The sequence below is a fragment of the Quercus lobata genome, chromosome 4, assembly GCF_001633185.2.
Source record: "Quercus lobata isolate SW786 chromosome 4, ValleyOak3.0 Primary Assembly, whole genome shotgun sequence".
Classification (NCBI taxonomy): domain Eukaryota; kingdom Viridiplantae; phylum Streptophyta; class Magnoliopsida; order Fagales; family Fagaceae; genus Quercus; species Quercus lobata.
The window spans coordinates 47,206,611-47,227,964 of NC_044907.1; the positions used below are offsets into that span (position 1 = coordinate 47,206,611).

At 34.4% G+C, this 21,354-nt stretch overlaps 1 protein-coding gene across 1 annotated transcript in view; it reads left to right on the forward strand.

Annotated features, from left to right (window-relative positions):
- Positions 1-1,535: 1,535 nt before the first annotated feature.
- LOC115985348 (zinc finger BED domain-containing protein RICESLEEPER 2-like) overlaps positions 1,536-21,354 on the forward strand; it is a 26,180-nt gene continuing 6,361 nt past the window's right edge. The window contains exons 1-3 of the mRNA XM_031108295.1: positions 1,536-1,669; positions 2,186-2,411; positions 3,586-3,636. Coding sequence (XP_030964155.1) covers positions 1,536-1,669; positions 2,186-2,411; positions 3,586-3,636 — 411 coding nt within the window. The remainder of the gene's footprint in view (positions 1,670-2,185; positions 2,412-3,585; positions 3,637-21,354) is intronic.

Below are 21,354 nucleotides of genomic sequence, written 5' to 3' on the forward strand. Positions count from 1 at the left end.
ACATGTATGAAAAGCCTTTGGCTAATAATAAGTTGCATCTGATGAAGAAGTTGTTTAATCTGAAGATGGTGGAAGGTACTCTTGTGGCTCAACACCTGAATGAGTTTAACACCATCACAAATCAATTGTCATATATGGAGATTGATTTTGATGATGAGATCCATGCATTAATTGTTTTGGCTTCTTTGCCAAACAGTTAGGAGACCATGGGAATGGCAGTGAGCAATTTTGCAGGAGAAAGCAAACTCAAATATGATGATATTCGAGATTTGATTCTAAGTAAGGAGGTTCGCAGAAGAGATGCTGGTATAAACAATGCACAAGATCAAGCTCTTGTCATGGAAAATAGAGGCAGAAATAGAAGCAGAGGGCTTGATGATCGGGCCAAATCCAATGACAAGTCACAATCAAAAGGTAGATCTCAGTTTAAAGAGATGAGAGAATGTTTCCATTGTGGAAAAAAGGGTCATATAAAAAGAAACTGCTGGCATTGGAATAAAGAACAAACTGAAGAAAAGATGAAAAGAATGATGATAAGAAGAATACTGCAGCAGTTTTGTTTCATGAGGATGTTGTGATGCTCTCTCTTGAAGAGCAAAAATGTAAGCATGTTTCTAAGAATGACGTTGAGTGGGTTGTTGATTCAGCAGCCTCCCACCATGTTATCCCCACAAAAAGGTTTTTCACCACATACAAAGCAGGGGACTTTGGTGTTCTGAAGATGGGTAACTCTAGTTATTCAAAAATTGTGGGAATTGGTGATGTGTGCATCAAGACCAATGTTGGTTGCATGTTGATATTGAAGGATGTGCGGCATGTTCCAAATTTAAGGATGAATGTGTTGTCTACTTTGGCTTTGGATCGAGCGGGTTATAGTAAGCATCTTGGCAATGGATGATGGAAACTTTGTAAAGGATTATTAATTATTGCTAGAGGTCGTGCTTGTTGTGGCATGTACAGAACTCATGTGAGGGCTTGTAAGAAAAAGTCCAATGCAGTCAAAGTTTTTGAGAAAACTCCATAGTTGAGAGTTGATAGTAATGGTGTTGCAGCCAAGAGAGTAAAATTCTCTCTACCTGAAAGTGATTTAAATGAGAAAGTGATATTTGATGAAAAATATCATGATACTAAGAAGAATGATGAAGTGAAAGATCATGAAGGTCTTGAGCAGGGGGAGCAATATCCTCCACTAGAGATTGTTGAACCTCTTGAAAGGAGGTGTATTGAAGAACATCATGGAGTTAGCTTCAAGAATATTTGGGCTTCTGATGAGGGGGAGCCAAGAAATTGGATTAGGGATAGCCAAGGTGAAATTAATTATTTGAAAATGAAAGGTATTAGTTTTGATGATATTTTCTCAGTGTTGGTGAAAATAATGAAAAAGGTTAAGTCTAGTGTTGGCTTGACCGGGATAAATTCTATTTGAAAAGTTGAGTTGAATCTCCTCCGTAAGTGTGGGCTGGAGGGGGAGATTGTTGGGTGCACTGTACCATGAGTCCAGCCCACATGCTTTTTCAAGAGATCATTTAATGAGCATGTCACTCTTGTCTTCCATGACTTGTGAGAAGTCTAGCTTCTCTCACACGCTGAAGAAAAAAGAAAAGAAAGATGCAAAGGCCATTCGGCCTAAGGAGCTAAAGAAAGAGATTTTGGTTGAAGCAAAGTCAAAGTAAGTGGCTTGCATTTATTGTAATTTGATGTCAAGATTGTGAAAGGGAGAAAGGAAGGAAAAGATGAACAAATATATAGGGAGGCCATTCCGCCAGTGAAGAGTAGAGAAAAAAGAAGTGAAGTCCCAGAGTGTGAGGACTAAGTGCGGTCTTGAAGAACTGCATGAGTGAGAGTAAGTAAAAAGAGAAGAGAAAAACAGAGAGAGTAAAAGAAAACTGTGAGAGATACACGGTGAGAAAGAGAGCCGTGAGTGAAAAGAAAAAGAGAGTTTTTTTTTACTCAAGTTGTATCTCTAAGTGTTGTAATCTCTATTTAATATAGTGAAATTATTTGGAGTTTGTCCCATGGTTTTTCCCTTCAAGGAGAAAGGGTTTTCACGTAAATCTTTGTGTTCTTGTGTGGTTGTGCTTCCGCTATGCTTGCAAAAATTTATTCACAGTTATATAGAATTTTTCCCAACACTTCCCACACTTTAACTTCTCAGCAAATCCTATCATTTTTGGGTTTGGAGCAGATTCAACGGCACCGTTTCTACCTCCTCGAATCCAACAACACCGTTTCACACCACCAACCCCAACCGCACCAAAAAGACGAAATGCACCTCCTCAACCACTCCATCAAACAACGTCGTCCCGAACAGGAAACGACCACTATCTCTTATCGTCGTCCTCATCAACCGATTCAAGGCGGCTCATGGTCATGAGAGGCAAAGCTTGGGGTCTTTGGCCATGGGTTTCTGGGTAGATCAAAGAGAGAGTGTTTTGCTTTATTTGGCCATAGGTGTCTGGGTCTGGAGCTGGTTGTCTGGGTTAGGAGCTTGGTGTCTTAGGCCATGGGTGTCTAGGTTTGGAGTAGATTAAAGAGAAATCAGAGAGACAGAGAATGAGAGAACTCAATGGGCAGAGGGAGATTAAATTGATCTCTGAAAGATTTCATGCTAGAAAGGGGAAAAGATGCAATGGACTTGCGCAGTCAAAGGGTTTTGATGAAACTCATTCTATTTCACTGCCTCGCCAATACATCAGATGAAACTCCTTTGCCACTGCCATTGGTCACAGAAAACAATGACACACTTTTGGAAAAGAAGAAGCTCATATAATTTCAAGTTGGGTTCGTGGGGTTTGGGTTTGGAGCATAGTGTTGTGATGTTGGGATTGGCGACGAAGAAAATTTGAGAAAATTGTAATACACTATTTTCTCCAATTTTAAAACTGAAAAGCATTTTTTGTTTTTTTTTTGTTTTTGGTTTTTTTTTTTATAAAAAATTCCAATTTAAATTAAAATCGGGAAATTAAAATTTTTTTTGTTTTTATTTTTTTTAATTTTTAATTTTTTTATATGCAGTAATTTTTAAATGCTAAATAAAATTTTAAATATTATTTTAATAACTACATCAGTATTTATTGTCTAAACAATGCACTCTATTTGTCATATATGTATTTTTTTTGTTATTGAATTGACGGCAAGAACCAAAATGGTAGGTGCAAAATCAAGTTAAGAACAAAAATAAGGATATATCCAAAATGTAGGGAAAAAAGTGTATTTACGCTTAGCCAAAATAAACGAAATGGCAATTTTATCATGCCGCCGATTCTCATCTTTAGTTTCCCAAAATTAAGTCCAGGCTTTCTCAAAAAAGAAAAAAAAAAAAAAAAAATTCAAGTCCCTGACATTGCCATTCTCGCTTCATTATCAAAAACCTTCAAATACACTCTCCTATTCCTATACATCATCATCATCATCCATGGATTCTTCGCCCCAAGATTATAGTAGAAACGTTGGTATTTGTCTCATCAATCCTTCCAAAAAGGTCTACTATATATCCCATCTCTCTGTTCTATGCATGGATTTTTATATGTATGTGTTGTGACTTTCAGAATTTTCTTTTCTTTTCTTTTTTTTTGGTTGTGGCAGATTTTTGCAGATTCAAGGTTGGATATACCCAGTGCTTGGCAAATGCCGCAGGTAATTTTTTCTTTTTTGGTTTTATATTGATGTGCTATGATTTGATTTCTTTTGAAACTAAATTGCTGTGTTTGCTTGCTGTGATTATTTATGATATTAAAAATAAAATAAGAAATAGTAGACAGTTACCTACTTGTATTTTATGGACCTATGTGCTTTCCAAGTTTTCCTTTTAATCAACATGTTTTATTTTATTCTGATTGGAATTGTTTTACACTATTTCAAATCTTTCTTATGTGAGGAGTCGGTGACTTGAGTTGAGTGATACAATGATAATGATGCACAACGAAGAAGGAATGCTAAATACAACGTCTGTGTCGATATCGTGTTAACAAAAGGAATCCCAATTTTACGTCCCAACCACAATATTTTGAACTATAAAGCAAAATTTATTGTGAAGACTATGATGGTGTTTGCATGTAGAAAGCTAATTTTATTTTTATCTCAGCGTGTAACTTGTTAAGGAAAAAAAGTCCGATCAGAGCATGTAACTGTGGTATTTTTGAATTTGAATGAAAATACTGCATATGGGGCTGGCATTTGGACACTGAATTATTGAAATTGGAAATCTGGGGAATTGAAATGGAGGGTGTTCTGATGATAAAAGATTCAAAGTCATTGATAGTTTTTAGACCCCTTAAAACAATTGATTTAACCTAGATAATTAGCCAAGTTGTTACTTAGTCCAATTAAACAAGTCTAGTTATATAATAACAAAGATCAAATCATGCAAAGCAACGAAAAATAAATAACACAAGATATGATTACCCAGGAAACCAAACCAGTAAAAACCTAGGGAGGATTTGACCTAGCTATCCTCAAGGTAAACTTGAATCCACTATCTTGAAAGAATCGAAGTTCATACAATAAGACTTACAAGCCCCCATGCTCGACTTCTTATTGCTACTAACCAGTAGAACTTATTGACACGACCACGTGCAAGCTCCGAATCCACAGACTCCTTCTTTCTTAGATTCACCACCAGATACAAGCACACCCACTTGTGTTTTCTTTAAACTTCAATGGCAGCAACTGAATTGATCATCAAGGTGTAGAAAAATCTTCTCCTTGATAACCCTAAGTTTGTGTACATGAAAGCTCCTCTAGATCTCACAAGAGATTTACACAAACCGCAATTATGAGCAACACTAAAACGTGGTTAGGGTTAGCGTTTTATACTTAGGACAAATAAGAAAGCCTAAAAATGTTTTAAAACACTTAGGGCTGAGTTGGAAAAATCTGTAGAAAATCATTCTGCCCGAGCTTCGATCGATCAAGCCTGTCTTTCGATCGATCGAGCCTGTCTTTCGATCGATCGAGCCAGGCCGAAAGACACAATGCTTTCCTGCTTTAACTCGATTCCAACTTTACATAAAAGCACAACTTTGAGCTAGTCTAAAACACTTCTAAATACATTGTTTTGATCATGGTTTGCCAACAATACAAATTAGAGTTCTAAATACATAACATCCTAAGACTTTAGAACCTAACAAACTCCCCCTTTGGCAATCTGTAATAAAACACAACTAGAAGCTCAAAGTTTACAAAATAAAAAACCCTTTACAAAATAATGCTCATAAAACAAATTCAATCCTAACTACTATCCATCAGTTGCAAGTGTAGACAGCAGTTCAATTGAATCAACCTGTATATTTCTTGAAACACTAAACAAAATGCATAACCGCATGTGCAGAAACAATACAAGTAAACAAATTAAATTTTTGATTTCAAACAATACACAAATAAAGATATATATCAATGAATAACTCATAAATATAAATCAATAAGCAGTTTGAAACAAGAAACATATAAAGTACCAACAAAAAAAAAAAATGCTCCCCCTAACATGAATATCCCATCAAAAACATGGCAAGAGCTAAAAATGTAAAGTACAAAATGAAGCACATAGATACAATCTAAACTCCATAAGCTCCAACCAAAATAATAAACTCCCCCTGAAAGCAAAAACACTACAAAGTACTCCCCCTTTTTGTGACGGAATGCCAAAGGGCAAACAAGAATCCATCATCAAAAGGGAGGTGGTCTAAACTGCGCTAACTCCGCACGCAAGGCACAGATCTCATTGAGTATGTCCACCAAAATCTGTCCATGAGTCGCTTGAACGGTCAAGACATGATCCAACGTGCGACGAATGTCTGAATCATCCGAAACAGTCGATGGAGGAACATCATCATCAGCAACAGCACTTGATGTCTCAGCAATATCAACACCTGTATAAGAGGGAGGAGGGGGAACAACATTAGATGACGCACCTATAGGACGAGAAGGAGCAACTCTCAAGTGAACAGCCCTCTGTCGAAGAAAAGTGGAACCTATGGGAGCAACAACATACACAGGCTCACCAGACGGAAACCATCTAGACCTAAAAAGAGCAAAATCCTATGAATGAAAATAGGATGAATAAGCGCATGCCCTATGGCAGAACTCCTATGAACCTCGTTCAAAGAACGAAAGAAAAAATGAGGAAAACTGATAGATGCTCCAGAAACAAAGGCATACAAAAACACACATCGCTCTATAGAGATGGTGTGGAAGTGAGAAATATGCCACAACGAATGACATGCTATCCTAAAGAAAAGATAGGCAGTCTCGGTAAGCTCAGCGGACGTGATTCGAGGATCAGAACCCCACTGGATAGATGACCCAGTGATGTATGACATGACTACATCTAATGAGGGTGACTCATCATAGGGATAGTTAGGCTCCCGGAACCCCAAGAGCCTCAGCCACTACCCAAGGGGTAATGGTGAACTCAACACCTCGTATCCAACTCCTAATAAGGGTGTTGGAATCATAGACGTGGCAAGAGAGGTTCGAGAAGAACTCTCTAATTAGGGCGGTCGGGGGTGGATGATCTATCTCTAAGAGAGGCAACCAACCTCTAGGCTCAAAGTTAGCCCTAATGGCCGAATTAAGCTCATCTAAGACCACAACACGCTCAGCCCAAATTTTACGCTTACGGTTCAAATTCTCAAAGGCCTCTCTACACTTATCATTTTTAAAATCCTCAACCCTAGAGGGAGACACAGAGGAAGTGGAAGGGGTCCTATTAGCTCTAGTTTTCCTAGGCATAGTGCTAAGATAAAGGCCAAAACACAGAGCAAAAGAACCAAAAAAAAAAAAAACAAAAGTCAAAACCAAGGGCAGACTGCAAGTTAGCACAAAAAAAATATAAAATAAAAATCTATATGATGCATGAACAAATTAAATGGTATGATGCATGTTCTAATGCAGTGCAATTAAGTCCAAAAAGTTCAAATTCACAAAATTGGCTTGAACATAGAGGTATTAACACAAAAACCACAAAATTTTGAAAACCACTTGTTCAATTTGAAGGAAATTGACGAATTGATCATTAGACATGATAGAGTTTAAAAAATAATGACCAAATACATCAATTTAACAAGCCAATTTCATCAATTTAACCCAATTAGACAAAATCCCCAATTCGGAACAATTTCAAACCCTAGAATTTTCAATTTTTCAAAAACCAAAAAATTGATCAAATTAACCAATAAGGATCATTAATATAACATCCTAGAACAAAACCCATTGATCAATTTCACCAGAAAAGGTTTGAATCATCAAAAACCCCAACATGTGAAAATTGCCGAAAATACCCAATATAATGCATGAAAATGCATGAAATCATGAAATAAAATGCAAAAGAGACTTACCAGCCTTCAAGGACAAAAACCTTGCAAAAATCTTGGAGGAAAATGACAAAAAATCGTTGGTGGAGCCTTAGCCAAGTCGGAGAGAGAGGAAAGTTTGAAAAACTTTTTTGAAAAAGTGCCTTTGAAAAGTCCAATCTGACTTTTTTTTAAAAACATGTTTCACGAGTTTCGATCGATCGAAATAGACAGAGGCTCTCTCTTAACAAAATTAAATATTTTCGATCGATCGAAAAACAGAATGGATCGATCGAAATGGGTAGAGGCTCACCAAATTTGAGGAAAAACACAGATTTTTGAAAAAAAACATTTAGAATTAACTCAAAGCATTGAAATTTAAGAACAAAATGCATGAGTATGAGATGATGTGATTTTCAAAAACAAGAATTTTAAGCCCAAATTCCCAAAACAAAATTTCTTGCATTCTCCACAAATTTTCAAGCAACAAATTAATTTTTCACAAAATTTAAAGTATTTGCAAAACTTGGTTGGTCATACCATAAACACACACAATAACATGTACAGAGTTTAGCAAAGAGTAACTCGTGTAGTGTGTGCAACTAGCAAAAACTTGAGATACATGTGAGGTGATATGTGAATAGCAATCAATCACAAAGTCTATAAAATTTATCACAAAGAATTTAAAAGAGACTATCACCTAAAGAGTTACATCATATAACTCACACATCTCCTAGATTATAAGCTTGTAATCATGTAAGTTTCTTGAATTTATGCCTCATAATATACATACCAATTTTAAGTCATGTGAGTTTGGCATCAAGCCTAATAGTACACACCAATTTTAAATATTAAGCAATTTAAACCGAGGCTTCACCTTATGTTCTTTTTGTGCATGTGCTACACTTTCTCGAGTACAAAATCTTATAATATGCACTAAGGTATTCATGATTGGCTAGTGAACAGTGGTGAGATGGTTATTTATGCCTTTCTCCAAAAGTTCAAGTCAAACATTCAAAAACATGTGACTTTAAGATTAAGACAGAATAATCAAGAACCATAAACATTTTTCCCACACAACATGCATTACAAAGCTTTAACTAGTAAAGTGCAATAGGTAAGCTCATCAAAGCTAAACAAGGTACAAAAGACATGTTATGTGAAAATAAATTGACCAACCTTGTTCTCAAAAACCAAGAAGAATAGTACAAAACAAAATTTGCTTCCTTTTTCTTTCCTTTTTTATTTTATTTTATTTTTTTATTATTAAAAAAAAATACCTAGAATGAAATGCATGAATGTTATGCAATGCAAATCCTAGAAAACAAAAAATAAAAACAAAACCAAAGAACAATGATCACAAAGGGTAGAGCAATGAAGTACAAGGACCATGTCAGAAAGACTCAGTTAGTTTGAGTCTTTTGCATCCAAAACCTTTTAGATGCACCATGAGCATTGGAGTTCTTATTCACATAAGAATGATTACCAACTCCAGGATTAGAATAAAGGTTTAAAGCCTTTACCAATTCACCAATAAGTACCATAGGATCTTGTGCTTGAGGCACATGTACTTTTGGTTTGTTTGCTCTCTTTGTAGCTTGCAGCTTGTAACAGTTTGGACGAATGTGTCCAGACTTTCCACAAAAGTGACAAACCCATGCAGGCTTATCATGTGTCTTGTCCTTAGATAGGGTAGGCTTCTTAGACTTAGACTCTTTCAGATCAACCCTAATCTTCCTAGATGATGAACCTTCTAAGGGTTTAACAACCTCACTCACAGGGGGTTTAACAGTTTCACTCACTATCTCACTCACGGAAGGTTCAGAAGAAGAAGATGAAGGAACAAACTTTGTGGAATGGGGAGCAGACACAGAGATGCTTTCAACATAACCTAATCTAGGTTTGTTAGAAGAAGACTTTTGAACACTCAGCATTTGATCAAGTTTAGAACTAGCAGATCTAGCAACAGATAAATCAAGTTCCAAAGATTTAACTTTATCAAGCAAAAGCATATTCTCAGTTTTCACATTGTTCAAAAGTTTATTAGCATCAAACAGTTTAACAAGCAAATTCTTCTTTTCAAGCTCAAGAGATTCAATTTTCTTCAGGCCAAGTTCAACATTCCTAGCATCCTTTGCAGCAACTTTGCAAAGTTTATTATAGGCCTCTTGAAGATCTGCATCTTCAGAGAGTTCCCCATCAGAAGGGTTCTCTTCAATAGATATGCTCTCATCGACTACAGCAATAGCGGTGAAAGCAATGAAGTTTCCATCCTCATCACAATCAGACTCATTATCAGAAACTTCAACGTCACTAAGGGTTATAGCCATAGCCTTATCTTTAGACTTTAAATAGGTAGGACATTTAGATTTCATGTGTCCATACCCTTGACATCCAAAACACTGAGAGCCCAAAGAATTATTGGAAGATTGGCCTACTTTTTCTCTAGGTTTATCATTATTGTTAACCTTAGTGGGATCATACTTCCTAAAGTTTCTAGGTTCAGCAGTGTTTGTGCCTCTTGACTTTCTATTACTATTCTTGAGAAAGTTTCTAAAGTTCTTGGCAAGGTAGGCAATCTCTGTAGCAGTGAGCTTATCATCAAATCCACCACCTTCAACATCATCAACTGACTTAAGAGCCATTGATTTAGATTTGGTAGTTTTGGATAGATCCAACTCATAAGATTGAAGAGATCCTACAAGTTCATCAACAGGGATAAAGTCCACATCCTTGCTTTCAGTAATGGCAATCACCTTGGGTCTAAAGTCTTCAGTTAAAGATTTAAGAATTTTCCTAACAATTTTAGGTTGATCATAGATTTCACCCAAGTTAAAAGCAAAATTAACAATATCATTCAATTTAGCATAGAATTCATCAAAATATTCATCATCAGACATCCTAATGCTTTCAAATTTAGAAGTTAATTGCTGCAATTTATTGATTTTGACAGCCTTTGTGCCTTCATGCACAGTCTGGAGGATATTCCAAGCAGTATGAGCAACCTCAACATTAGAGATTCTCTTAAATTCCTCCATAGAAACAGCGTTAAAGATCGCATTCATAGCCTTACTATTAAACGCAGTTGCTTCTTTTTAAGAAGTTTTCCACTCACTAACAGGAGTAGTGGGCTTCTCCCATCCGTATTCAATTAAGTTCCACACTCTCTCATCAATGGATTTCAGGAATGCTTTCATCCTTACTTTCCAATAAGCATAATTATTCCCATCAAAGAAAGGAGGAATAACTAGAGAGTGTCTGTGTTCCATGACAACAGGGGTCAAGGATCAACTCAGTGATCAAAGGATCAACAACAAAAGAGCTACCCGCTTTGATACCACTTGATAGTTCTTAGACCCCTTAAAACAATTGATTTAACCTAGATAATTATCCAAGTTGTTACTTAGTCCAATTAAACAAGTCTAGGTTATACAATAACAAAGATCAAATCATGCAAAGCAGCGGAAAATAAATAACACAAGATATGATCACCCAGGAAACCAAACCGATAAAACCTGGGGAGGATTTGACCTAGCTATCCTCAAGGTAAACTTGAATCCACTATCTTGAAAGAATCGAAGTTCATACAATAAGACTTATAAGCCCCCACGCTCGACTTCTTATTGCTACCAACCAGTAGAATTTATTGACACGACCACGTGCAAACTCCGAATCCACGAACTCCTTCTTTCTTGGATTCACCACCAGATACAAGCACACCTGCTTGTGTTTTATTTAAGCTTCAATGGCAGCAACTGAATTGATCATCAAGGTGTAGATAAATCTTCTCCTTAAAAACCCTAAGTTTGTGTAAAGGAAATCTCCTCTAGATCTCACAAGAGATTTACATAAACCACAATTATGAGCAACACTAAAACGTGGCTAGGGTTTGCCTTTTATACTTAGGACAAATAAGAAACCCTAAAAACGTTTTAAAACACTTAGGGCTGAGTTGGAAAAATCTGTAGAAAATCATTCTGCCCGAGCTTCGATTGATCGAGCCTGTCTTTCGATTGATCGAGCCAGGCCAAAAGACACAATGCTTTCCTGCTTTAACTCGATTCCAACTTTACATAAAAGCATAACTTTGAGCTAGTCTAAAATACTTCTAAATACATTGTTTTGGTCATGGTTTGCCAACAATACAAATTAGAGTTCTAAATACATAACATCCTAAGACTTTAGAACTTAGCAGTCATAAAAGGGGAATGTAGAAGTTAGAAAGAGTTTACCATATTTAATAGAAAATGGGAAGCCTAGGTTGTCCTATATCAATATGCTACTACTTTCAGATCCAGAAAACCACTGTTTATTTCTTTTTATAAAAGAAGTGCCAAATGTGAAATATATTCTAGTACCGAATGCAAAATAATAAGATTTTAAAGACATCTTCATGTCAGGAACAAGCCCACATATAATTATCACCATAGTCTGTCTAAAACTTTAATAGCATCCACGAGGTATTAAATGTGTATTGATTGGGATCATAGAGAAAGTTGACGTGTTCATCATTTTTTAAGGTGTAATTACTAATTAATTCAATTTTGTGGAATTGCATTAAGTAAGGGCCATACTTGCTTTTGTAATTTTTTGATAAGTGACAAAAAATTCAAAATTTCATCTACATGCATGGGCCCCACCTCAGTGCTACTTCTGCTCTGCTCTTGTTCAGTGATTTTACAGTGGTAGCTGTTCTTTTGAATTCTTTTTCTTGAACTCCGTGCTACGTTGGTATTAGAAATTTAGAACTGCACAATTATTGGAAATTTGGGGGGGGGGGGGGGGGTGTGTTTACATGCACTGTGATATCTCCAATTTTCATTTCTAGATTTAAGCAACCACCAAGGCATTTTTCACTGCGGATACATAAGTGTTTTCTAGATTGAAGTGAGCCTGTCTGTAGATAGTTATAGTAATTTTGAAGATCTGAAACCAAAACTAAAACTTCTCATTCCGTCTTCCATTGAATATATGATGGGAGAAAGCATCATAGATTTAACTATTAAGATTTTAGTGATTTGTGATTGTGGTTGTTGAACTAGATTTAAGTGATCTTCAGTAAATCGCCTGTTTTGAGCTTTAGAGCATACTCATCATGTTACTCTTTAAGTAAACCTTAATCTAACCTCTCTTTTTTTTCCACTTTAAAACCCTAATCCAAGGTCTTCCTCAACACTGCAACAAATGCTTTCAAGAAACTCCTACATTAGATTTGGTATCACCACCTCTGTCCCATGTCAATCTTACCAAGCTGCATATAATGATTGGCTTGGTGACTTAGGTCAAGAATTTTGAAAAATGGCTAAAATGTCAAGTTTTTGTTTGTATTTGGGGCCAGAATACATCTAAAAGAGCATAGAAAGAAAAAAGGAAAGTAATTATAGGACTATAGGAGAGATGAGTAGAACATCAATTAGGGATCTTGGGTGTCACACATCAATCAAGTAGCTAGTCTTCCCATGTTTTCTTCATTCATTTCTTTTAGAGTATATAAATCCATAACTTTCACAGATGATGGCCAACCAAACTTGGTGTCTATGTTTTGTCAAAGTCAACATACTTGCTGCTGAACACAAAACTGATAAATCTTATCCTTCCTTGACGCATGAGTTACACAAAACTAAAGTTAGAAGCTAAGAAATTGCAGATATACCCTTATGCTCAAATACTCAAAGGTTCTACCTAATTTTTGGAACCAAGAATTATTACAATAGTTCGTATTTAACGGAGAAGTGCCAAGAGCTTCCAAACTTGAAATCAGAATTGATTTGATGATCTACCATTCTGCAGTTTCCACTTTTCTTATTGGCTGGCTTTTCTTAATTCACATAGAGAGAACGTATAATACATGGTTTTTGAAGGTATGCCAATATCTAATATCCACTCTGCTCTATGTATGTTTTTATGAGGGGCAAAAGTGCCACAACATCTAAGGTTTGAGGTTTCCCTTTAATTCTCATTGTTCTTTTTTTTTTTTTTTTTTTTTTTTTTGGGATAATTACACTTTACCCACCTATGGTTTGCCTCTAATTTGACTTGCCTACTTATGGTTTCAATTTTGACACTTTACCTACCTGTGATTCCCTATGTTAGTAATTCATAACCCACCTCTGTTAAAAAAGAGGGGTAAATAAGTCTTTTTACACTCATTTTATGTCTCTCTCCTCCCAAAACAAGAAAAAAAAAAGATTAAAATATGGTATTGGTTTCTCATCATTCACAACATGAAGAACATACACCCAAAAAACTAATACAAATCAAATGAAGCAAAACCATGAGAGAAAGAGTTCTTTGTCTTCTTCCTTATACTTATTTTTTGTGCTTGAACTAAGAAATTTATTAAAATCAAAGCATAACACAATTTACAACATGACACACTACAAAAAAGATTGCTATTAGCGACGGCCAAAGTTCGTCGCAACAACACAAAAAGCCGTCGCAGATTAGTAGTATCGACGGCAAAAGGCCGTCGACGTCCGTCGGTAAAAGCCTCGTCGATAATACTATATTACCGACAAGGCCATCGCTAACACTCATTTTCGACAGTAAAAAGCCGTTGTTAGCAATTTATTTTTTCCGTCGAAAATACTTCTTCATAAGAGGAAGTTGAACGACCAAATACATTTTGTGATGGACTAAGGCCGTCATTAATGTATTTTTTCGACGGCTAAAAGTCATCATAAATACTAGTTTTGCCGTTGAAAATACAACTTCGTACGAGGAAGTTGGACGAACAAATATATTTTGCGATGAACTAAGGCCATCGTTAATGTATTTTTTCGATGACAAAAAAGTCGTCATAAATACTTGATTTGCCGTCAAAAATACAATTTCAAATGATGAAGTCAAACGACCAAATACATTTTGCGACGAACTATAGCCATCGTTAATATATTTTTTTCAACGACCAAAAGCCATCGTAAATACTTAGCTTTTCGTCAAAAATACAAAATCTTAGTGACCATTTATGTCTTTTCAACGAACTTTGACCGTTATTAAAAATTAGTTACCACGTCACTAATACATTATTTGCAACAAAATAGCTTCGTCGAAAAAAAAAAAAGGTCATTTCTAGTAGTTTAATTGCAACAAAACAATTTTGTCGAAAAAGAAATACATGAATTATATGAAAGTAAATAAAATAATATATAAATTACAAACATACATCTCATAAAAAATTTTCCATTCAAATAACAAGTACAAATCCATAATTGTTCAAAACTAATAAGTGAATAATGCAATAAAAATGCAAATATTAAGAAGTCTACAAAATAGCATGATGTTCAATAATACATGAAAGCTATATTATATCCTTCACTAAACTTGAAAGCATAAGAATTGGAAGATCAGTCATCATCCAAGCTAATTTCCTCTAGCTGGGAGTCACCTTCCTCCTCAAAGTCATCTTGTGTAATTATTCACACTACGATCTCCTCCCTAACATTGGTCTGCAATATTTTAGATTAAACTGAATAAATATACAAAAATTATAACTACACAAATTTTTATGTTTACAGTAAATAATAAAGAATTAACTAAAATATATTCATTTAAAAAAATTAACACAATCACCACGATAAAATGACAAAACATCAAAAATAAATCCTTACTACTGACACAAACATTGCATCTATCATAAATTCTTACTACTGTCAAGAACCTTGTAGTTCTCCTGTGAATGAGAACTTCCAAGAATACATCCACCACCAATAACCACATTAATAGTACATCCCCATCACTCTTAACAATATATCCATCATCACAACAAGTCACATAAAAATTATATATGAACTAAGAATAGCAATTAATTGAAAACTGTAATGAGCAAATTTATCATTGGTTTCAACAACCTCAATAAAATAGGGAAAAAAAATTTATGTTGGTTATACTGGAATAAATTATGTGCAATAGGTGCTTGCATATAATTAAAAGTAATCAACAAATTGGTTGGGGCCACCAATACACACAAACATTACACTATGGTCTAGTACCAAACTGTCAAGAATTTTACCTACAATACAAGATTGTATATTATGAAAGAGATATATCTAAACCAAACCCAAAATTTAGATAAAATAAATCAACCAACAAATCCATTTAGTAATCCACTACATTAACAAAATATATAAATCAAGATATAAGGATTTAAGAAAACTAACCTAGGCTAATGAGGTGAGAGCTTTTTCTTCTTTATTTTCTTAGTGAGTGAAATAGAGTGTTAGGATTACTAAGTAAAAAGGGAGGCGTGGGATTGAAAAAATAAAAAGGTAGGCGCTTGTTTTTTAGTGATAGGGAGAGGTAGGGTTTTGTCTTCTTCTTCTTCTTTTTTTTCTTTTTTTTTTTTAAGTTAAAATGATATTGCCGTGTGTGTTTTTTTAACAATGTGGGGCTGGGTTTATTTTACTGCAATGTGACTTCTCTTTTTGTTTTATTTATTAAAATTATGTTTTTTTTTTTTTAATGACAACCACGTCACTTTCTTTTTTTTGGTCACTTTGAAATATCATTTTTTTTAATTATTATTATTATTATTATTATTATTATTATTATTATTATTATTAATAAAAGATAGAAACACTATGAAATTTTACTTCTTGCAATTATTTTTTAGCAAGTGTTCTTTTAAAAAATGTCAAGGAAATATAACCTCAATATTGTTTAGGTGGATTTATTTTACAGAAATATAACCTCAATATTAAAAAATAAATAAAAATAAACTTTAATTGTGTATTTTATTTGGCAAAACCACTCCATTTGAAGGAAAAACCATTTTCCACTTGACATCTCATTAACTGAATTTTGTTAAATTAATATTAAGAATGTTGTGTACAAACCTGCCCGCAAATTTCCAAAATCATCTTATTTCATAATTAAAATACATTGATTTCAAATTTTAATTAAAGATTATTTTAAAATATTAGGTATGACATTTTTTTAAAAGTTTTTCAAAGGTTGACCATGTTTGACCAAATATTAACCAAGTTTTGCAAACTTTGACTACTCATTTCTCACAATCTAACCGTCTAATTGTTGTCATACTTTGCTAAAACCAATATCTCACCACATTCTTCCAATCCAACGGTCGGATTTTGGATTTGAGTCTAGAGTATTATGGACGTGTTGTTGTACCAAGACACTAAGAAATTTTGATTGGTCACATTCTCCTAATCCAACTGTTTGATTGAATTCAAAATCTATCAAAACCAATATTTATCCCACTCTTTCAAACTAATGATCAAAGTTTTAATCTAACTCTGGCACAAGATGGATGTGTGTCGTTGTATCCACCTATCATGAAACTTCAATCAATAAAAATATACAATTCTCTTCCAAGTGAGTTATAAACTATATAAATATCACTAAGAATCGAGAAAATGATCTACAAAATACAACCAAAAACCTACAAAATGACCCCAATGGATTTGCATATGACCTTTGACTGCCATTTTTAAACTTGAAACTGATAAAGGCATAAAAACCCAAAAAACCTTAAAACACTGACCAATACCCAAAACCTACTTAAAACCTCCTGATCTACCTAATTTGATCAAATCCAGTGGTCTTGGAACCAACTTTGAAGTTTGACCAAAGATTGACCAAGTTTAATAGACTTTGACAAAGTTTCGCAAGATTTGACTTTTCTGTTCTCACAATTTGATCATCTGATTGTCATTGTAATTTACAAATACAAATATTTCACCATATTCTACTAATCCAACGGTCAGATTTTGGATCTCCATCTGGTTGCATGATGGACATGTGTTGTTGTACCCACCCACTGGGAAACTTTGATTAACCCTGTTGACACAATCCGACCATCCAAAATGGCTAAAATACACCACCAAAGCTATGAAATAACCAAAATACCCATAAACTTCTAAAGTGACGAAATTTCCCCTAAAAGCTTCAAAATAATAAAAATGCCTTTTACTTGGAGGGTCTTGAAATTTTTTTTTTTTTTTTTTTTGCAATTTTTAAAATTAAGAAAAAATTCTACATTTTTAAGAAAAAATTGAGGAAAATTTACCATTCAAATAAAATAATAAATTTTTATGGCCATATATATGTTGGAAATCACCTTTATTGTGACAGATTTACCTTATCGACACTAATACCTTCTTTTCTTAAGAAAATTTTAACTATTAACGACGACCAAAATGTCCGTCACAAATAACAATGCAATATATAGTGATGGAAAACAATTGTCAAACACATAAAAATAAGGGCATGAATTCCCCCCCTTTAAAAAAAATTACCATTGTCAACAGCTTATGTCCATTGCAAATATTATTTATTGGGAGGGATCCAATTCTATCACTAATAAGTTCTTTCTTTTAAAGCAAATTAACTATTTACGACGGTCAGTATGTTCGTCACAAATACGAACTCAGTTAGAAAAAAATAAAATAAAATAATTGTGATGGATAAATTTCGTCACAAATATTGTGAAAAGTAAGGGGGAATTTTCCCTCCAAAATATTTCACCATTTTCGATGGCTTCATGGCTGTCACTAATACCTCTTTTATATTTACGATGGAAGAATTTTTGTTGCAAATAATAACACCATAAAAATATATTTTTTGTATTTTCGACGTACAAAAGCCGTCACAAGTGTTAATAGTTCTGATGGTTTTTCTTCGGTCATTGTAAATAATATCCTCTTTTATATTTACGATGGAAGAATTTTTGTCACAAATAATAACACCATAAAAAATATATATTTTGTATTTTCGACACACAAAAGCCGTCACAGGTGTTACTAGTTCTGACAGTTTTTATTCAGTCATCGTAAATAATACTTTATTAGCAATAAACATTTTTATGCCGTCGTAAAAAGTAAGGCGGGAAAACTTCCCTCCAAAACAAATCATATTTTTGACAAAAACAATAGGCATCCTCGACGAACTCGTTTTGCCGTCACAAATATTTTAATATTTGACGAGTAATTGTCGACGAAAATGACTTGCCGTCGAAAAAGCTAGTTTTTCCGACGGCTTTTTGTAGTCATCGAAAAAGTTTCATCGCAAATAACAATCTTTTTTGTAGTTTCATCGCAATTGCTAGAAATTCATATAACCAAGAGCATGCTCTTGGTTGCCACAAGATTTGTATGAATTTCTAGCAATTGCCTTGTATAATGAGTTTGCTGCTGTTGGCAACACACCAAATGTTGCTAATTCTGCATAGTGAAGTCCTACACAACTAAAACTCCAATGTAGGTTCATTTGCATTAGGAGGACTCCCTTTCTTGAAAGCAAACTTGTCCTCAAGTTTGTTTGACCCTCCAATTTTAAAGTCTTCTTCATCTTGACCATTGGTTTGGGATTTGCTTTTTCCTTCTTTATTTGTAATAAGTAGTGAAGCACTATCTTGTGCAAACTTCGTGTGCTGCACCTTCGTCCCAAGATGGCTTGCCTATCGTAATGACATGATTGTATGTCTACTTCATCACAAAGAATGGAATAACAATCTCTTGAAAATCTAATTTCATCTCCTTTATTTAAGCAAGACAATTTATGTTGATGCTTCAATTCTTGCTTGTTCAAAATCTCTTGTGACTCCATATTCTCATAACTACCTTTCTCAATCAATGAAATGGTTGAATTACTTAGAACACATTGATAAGTGGAGAAGCACTTCTACAAAAACACTTAGTTCCAAATAGCACACAAAGGCTAAAAATTCATTCAATTACCAAAACTGATTTACAAAGAGCTTACATTCTACTACTTATACTAGTTGTTTGGAATTAGCAGCCTCTAGATGGTTGACAAGTGTCTAAATCCTATCAACTAATACTTAACAAATCATCTGACTAACTAACTAATTAGTTATAAGAGGATTAGGATATAGCTACTTGAAATTGCCCTGCATTATGTGAATATCTTATTCCAAACTAAAGTAGAGGTGGGTGTAATAACTAATAATAGAAAAATTTAGAAGGAATTAGTAAAATTTGTGCTTAGGGTCTAGCAAGGGAAATTACTTGAGTTTTGAGATTAGCGGACATACTGTAACTATGAAGAAAAAAAAAAAAAAAAAAAAAAAAAATTCAGCAACACTGGTCAGCCAAATGCAAAATTTTCAACAACCCATATATAGATAGTTAAGAATGAAAAACCAAAATCTATTTTGAGGTTTACACTATTTATTCTATTGAATCTTGAACATGACCCGAAATACAGTAATTAATTCAAACTATATGGCCGTGATTCTTAGTCAGTTGCATGACTAGGGACGCAGCTAGAAATTTTTGTTTGGGGTGGCCAACTTATGATACTAATTTATTAGTTTATACAAACTTTTATAAACACACACAAACACATACATCTATACACACATATAATTTAGTATCTTTCATAGTAAATCCTTAAAGTTTTCATTTTTAATATAAGTTACCAACTTGTCTACCAAAATGAGTAAAAATTTTCCATCTTTTTTAAGACTCAATAATTCTCCATCTTTTTAGCAACTTAGAGCATCCACATCGGTGGATACAAAATCGTGTATAATAGAAAAAGACACCATTTTTACACATTTTGCCTAAAAAATGTTCCACATCAATACTTCTAAAAATGTGTAAAGATGTGTATATTTATACACTTACTACAGTAACTGTGTATATTTACACGGTTACTATAACTCATCCATATATTATTTTACTAATTTCACGTTCATACCTTTTTCTCTCTCTTTTCTCCGTGCACAACGAACTCAGTAACTTCTCCTTTCCTCATTTTCTTTTTCCTCAGATGCTCACAAACACACCCACAAGTAAACACATCCACACAGGCAACTCAACATAGAGATACACAAATACACCCACACACAAACAAACCCACACGGACAAACCAACAAAGAGACAGATTGGTGCTTGAGGAATGATCGGTGCTTGACTGGAACGATCAGAGCTTGTGGGTCTTGCTTGATCGAAGCTCGTGGGTCTTGCCTGATTGGAGCCAGGGAGATCTGACCGAGCTTGATCGATGCTTGACTAAGTTTGATCGGAGAGTTGATCTGTGTTCGAGAGTTTGATCGATGCTTGATCGGTTTGATCTGTGTTCGAGAGTTTTGCTAGGAATAAAACATGGCTTGATCGAGCTAGGGAGAGTTGATTTTTGTTCAGAAATGGGTATAGAGTTGGGTATAGAGAGAGAGCAACAAATCAGAAAAATGGGTAGAGAGAGAGAGAGAGTGCACGTATGTAAATGGGGTAGTTGAGAGAAATAATAAAAAAATTGAGAAAATTGATTATTTAAATAAAAGAGATGATAGAGTAGATAAACTAATGTGGGTGTTTTGTAAAAATGGATGTGTAAAATAGAAAAAGTAAGTTTTTAGTGTAAAAATGGATGTATAAAATACACTAACTAATGTGGTTGCTCTTAGGGTAGTTTGTTTAAAATGAACTTCCGCACCCTTTTGATCATTTTTTTTAAAATTTCAATGCTATCTTGAGCCACACCAGTGTTAAGGCAACCAGGCTATTGTGTGAGGATTTTGGTGGTGCTAATCACCTTCAGAGATACTCATCGGTCTACGAGATGGCAATGAACTCCGTGGCATATTTGCTGGAATGATTGCCATTGGGACCTAGCCCTAGAGGCCCAGGGCACTAGCTCGTTTGAACTCGAAACGGCGTTATACGCTTAAGCAAATAAAAGAATTATACGCTCATACAATGGTGTGTAAATTTTCATATACAGATACAGATTTATAGAAATCTATTAATGTAATTGAAAACAAATATCTTAATTCAATTATTTCAAAGTGATAAGCGATGAAAGCTTGCAAATTGTTACTCTCTTGTGCATTTTTTTGATTTATTTTTCTTATATGTCATTCTTTTTATGCATATATAATTACCTGGACACGAATAGTTTTTTTTTTTTAAATGTCAATTTATGTGAAGTAATAGATAATCATTCATAGTCAGTTACATGAGATGATGATGAGTTGTTGAATCTAGATTTGAGACAAAAATTGTGGTCTTAAAAAACTATCTGCGTTACTCTCTTAGTGCTGAAATTGACATGCTTTGTATCCTGTGCACCCTAGCAGCTG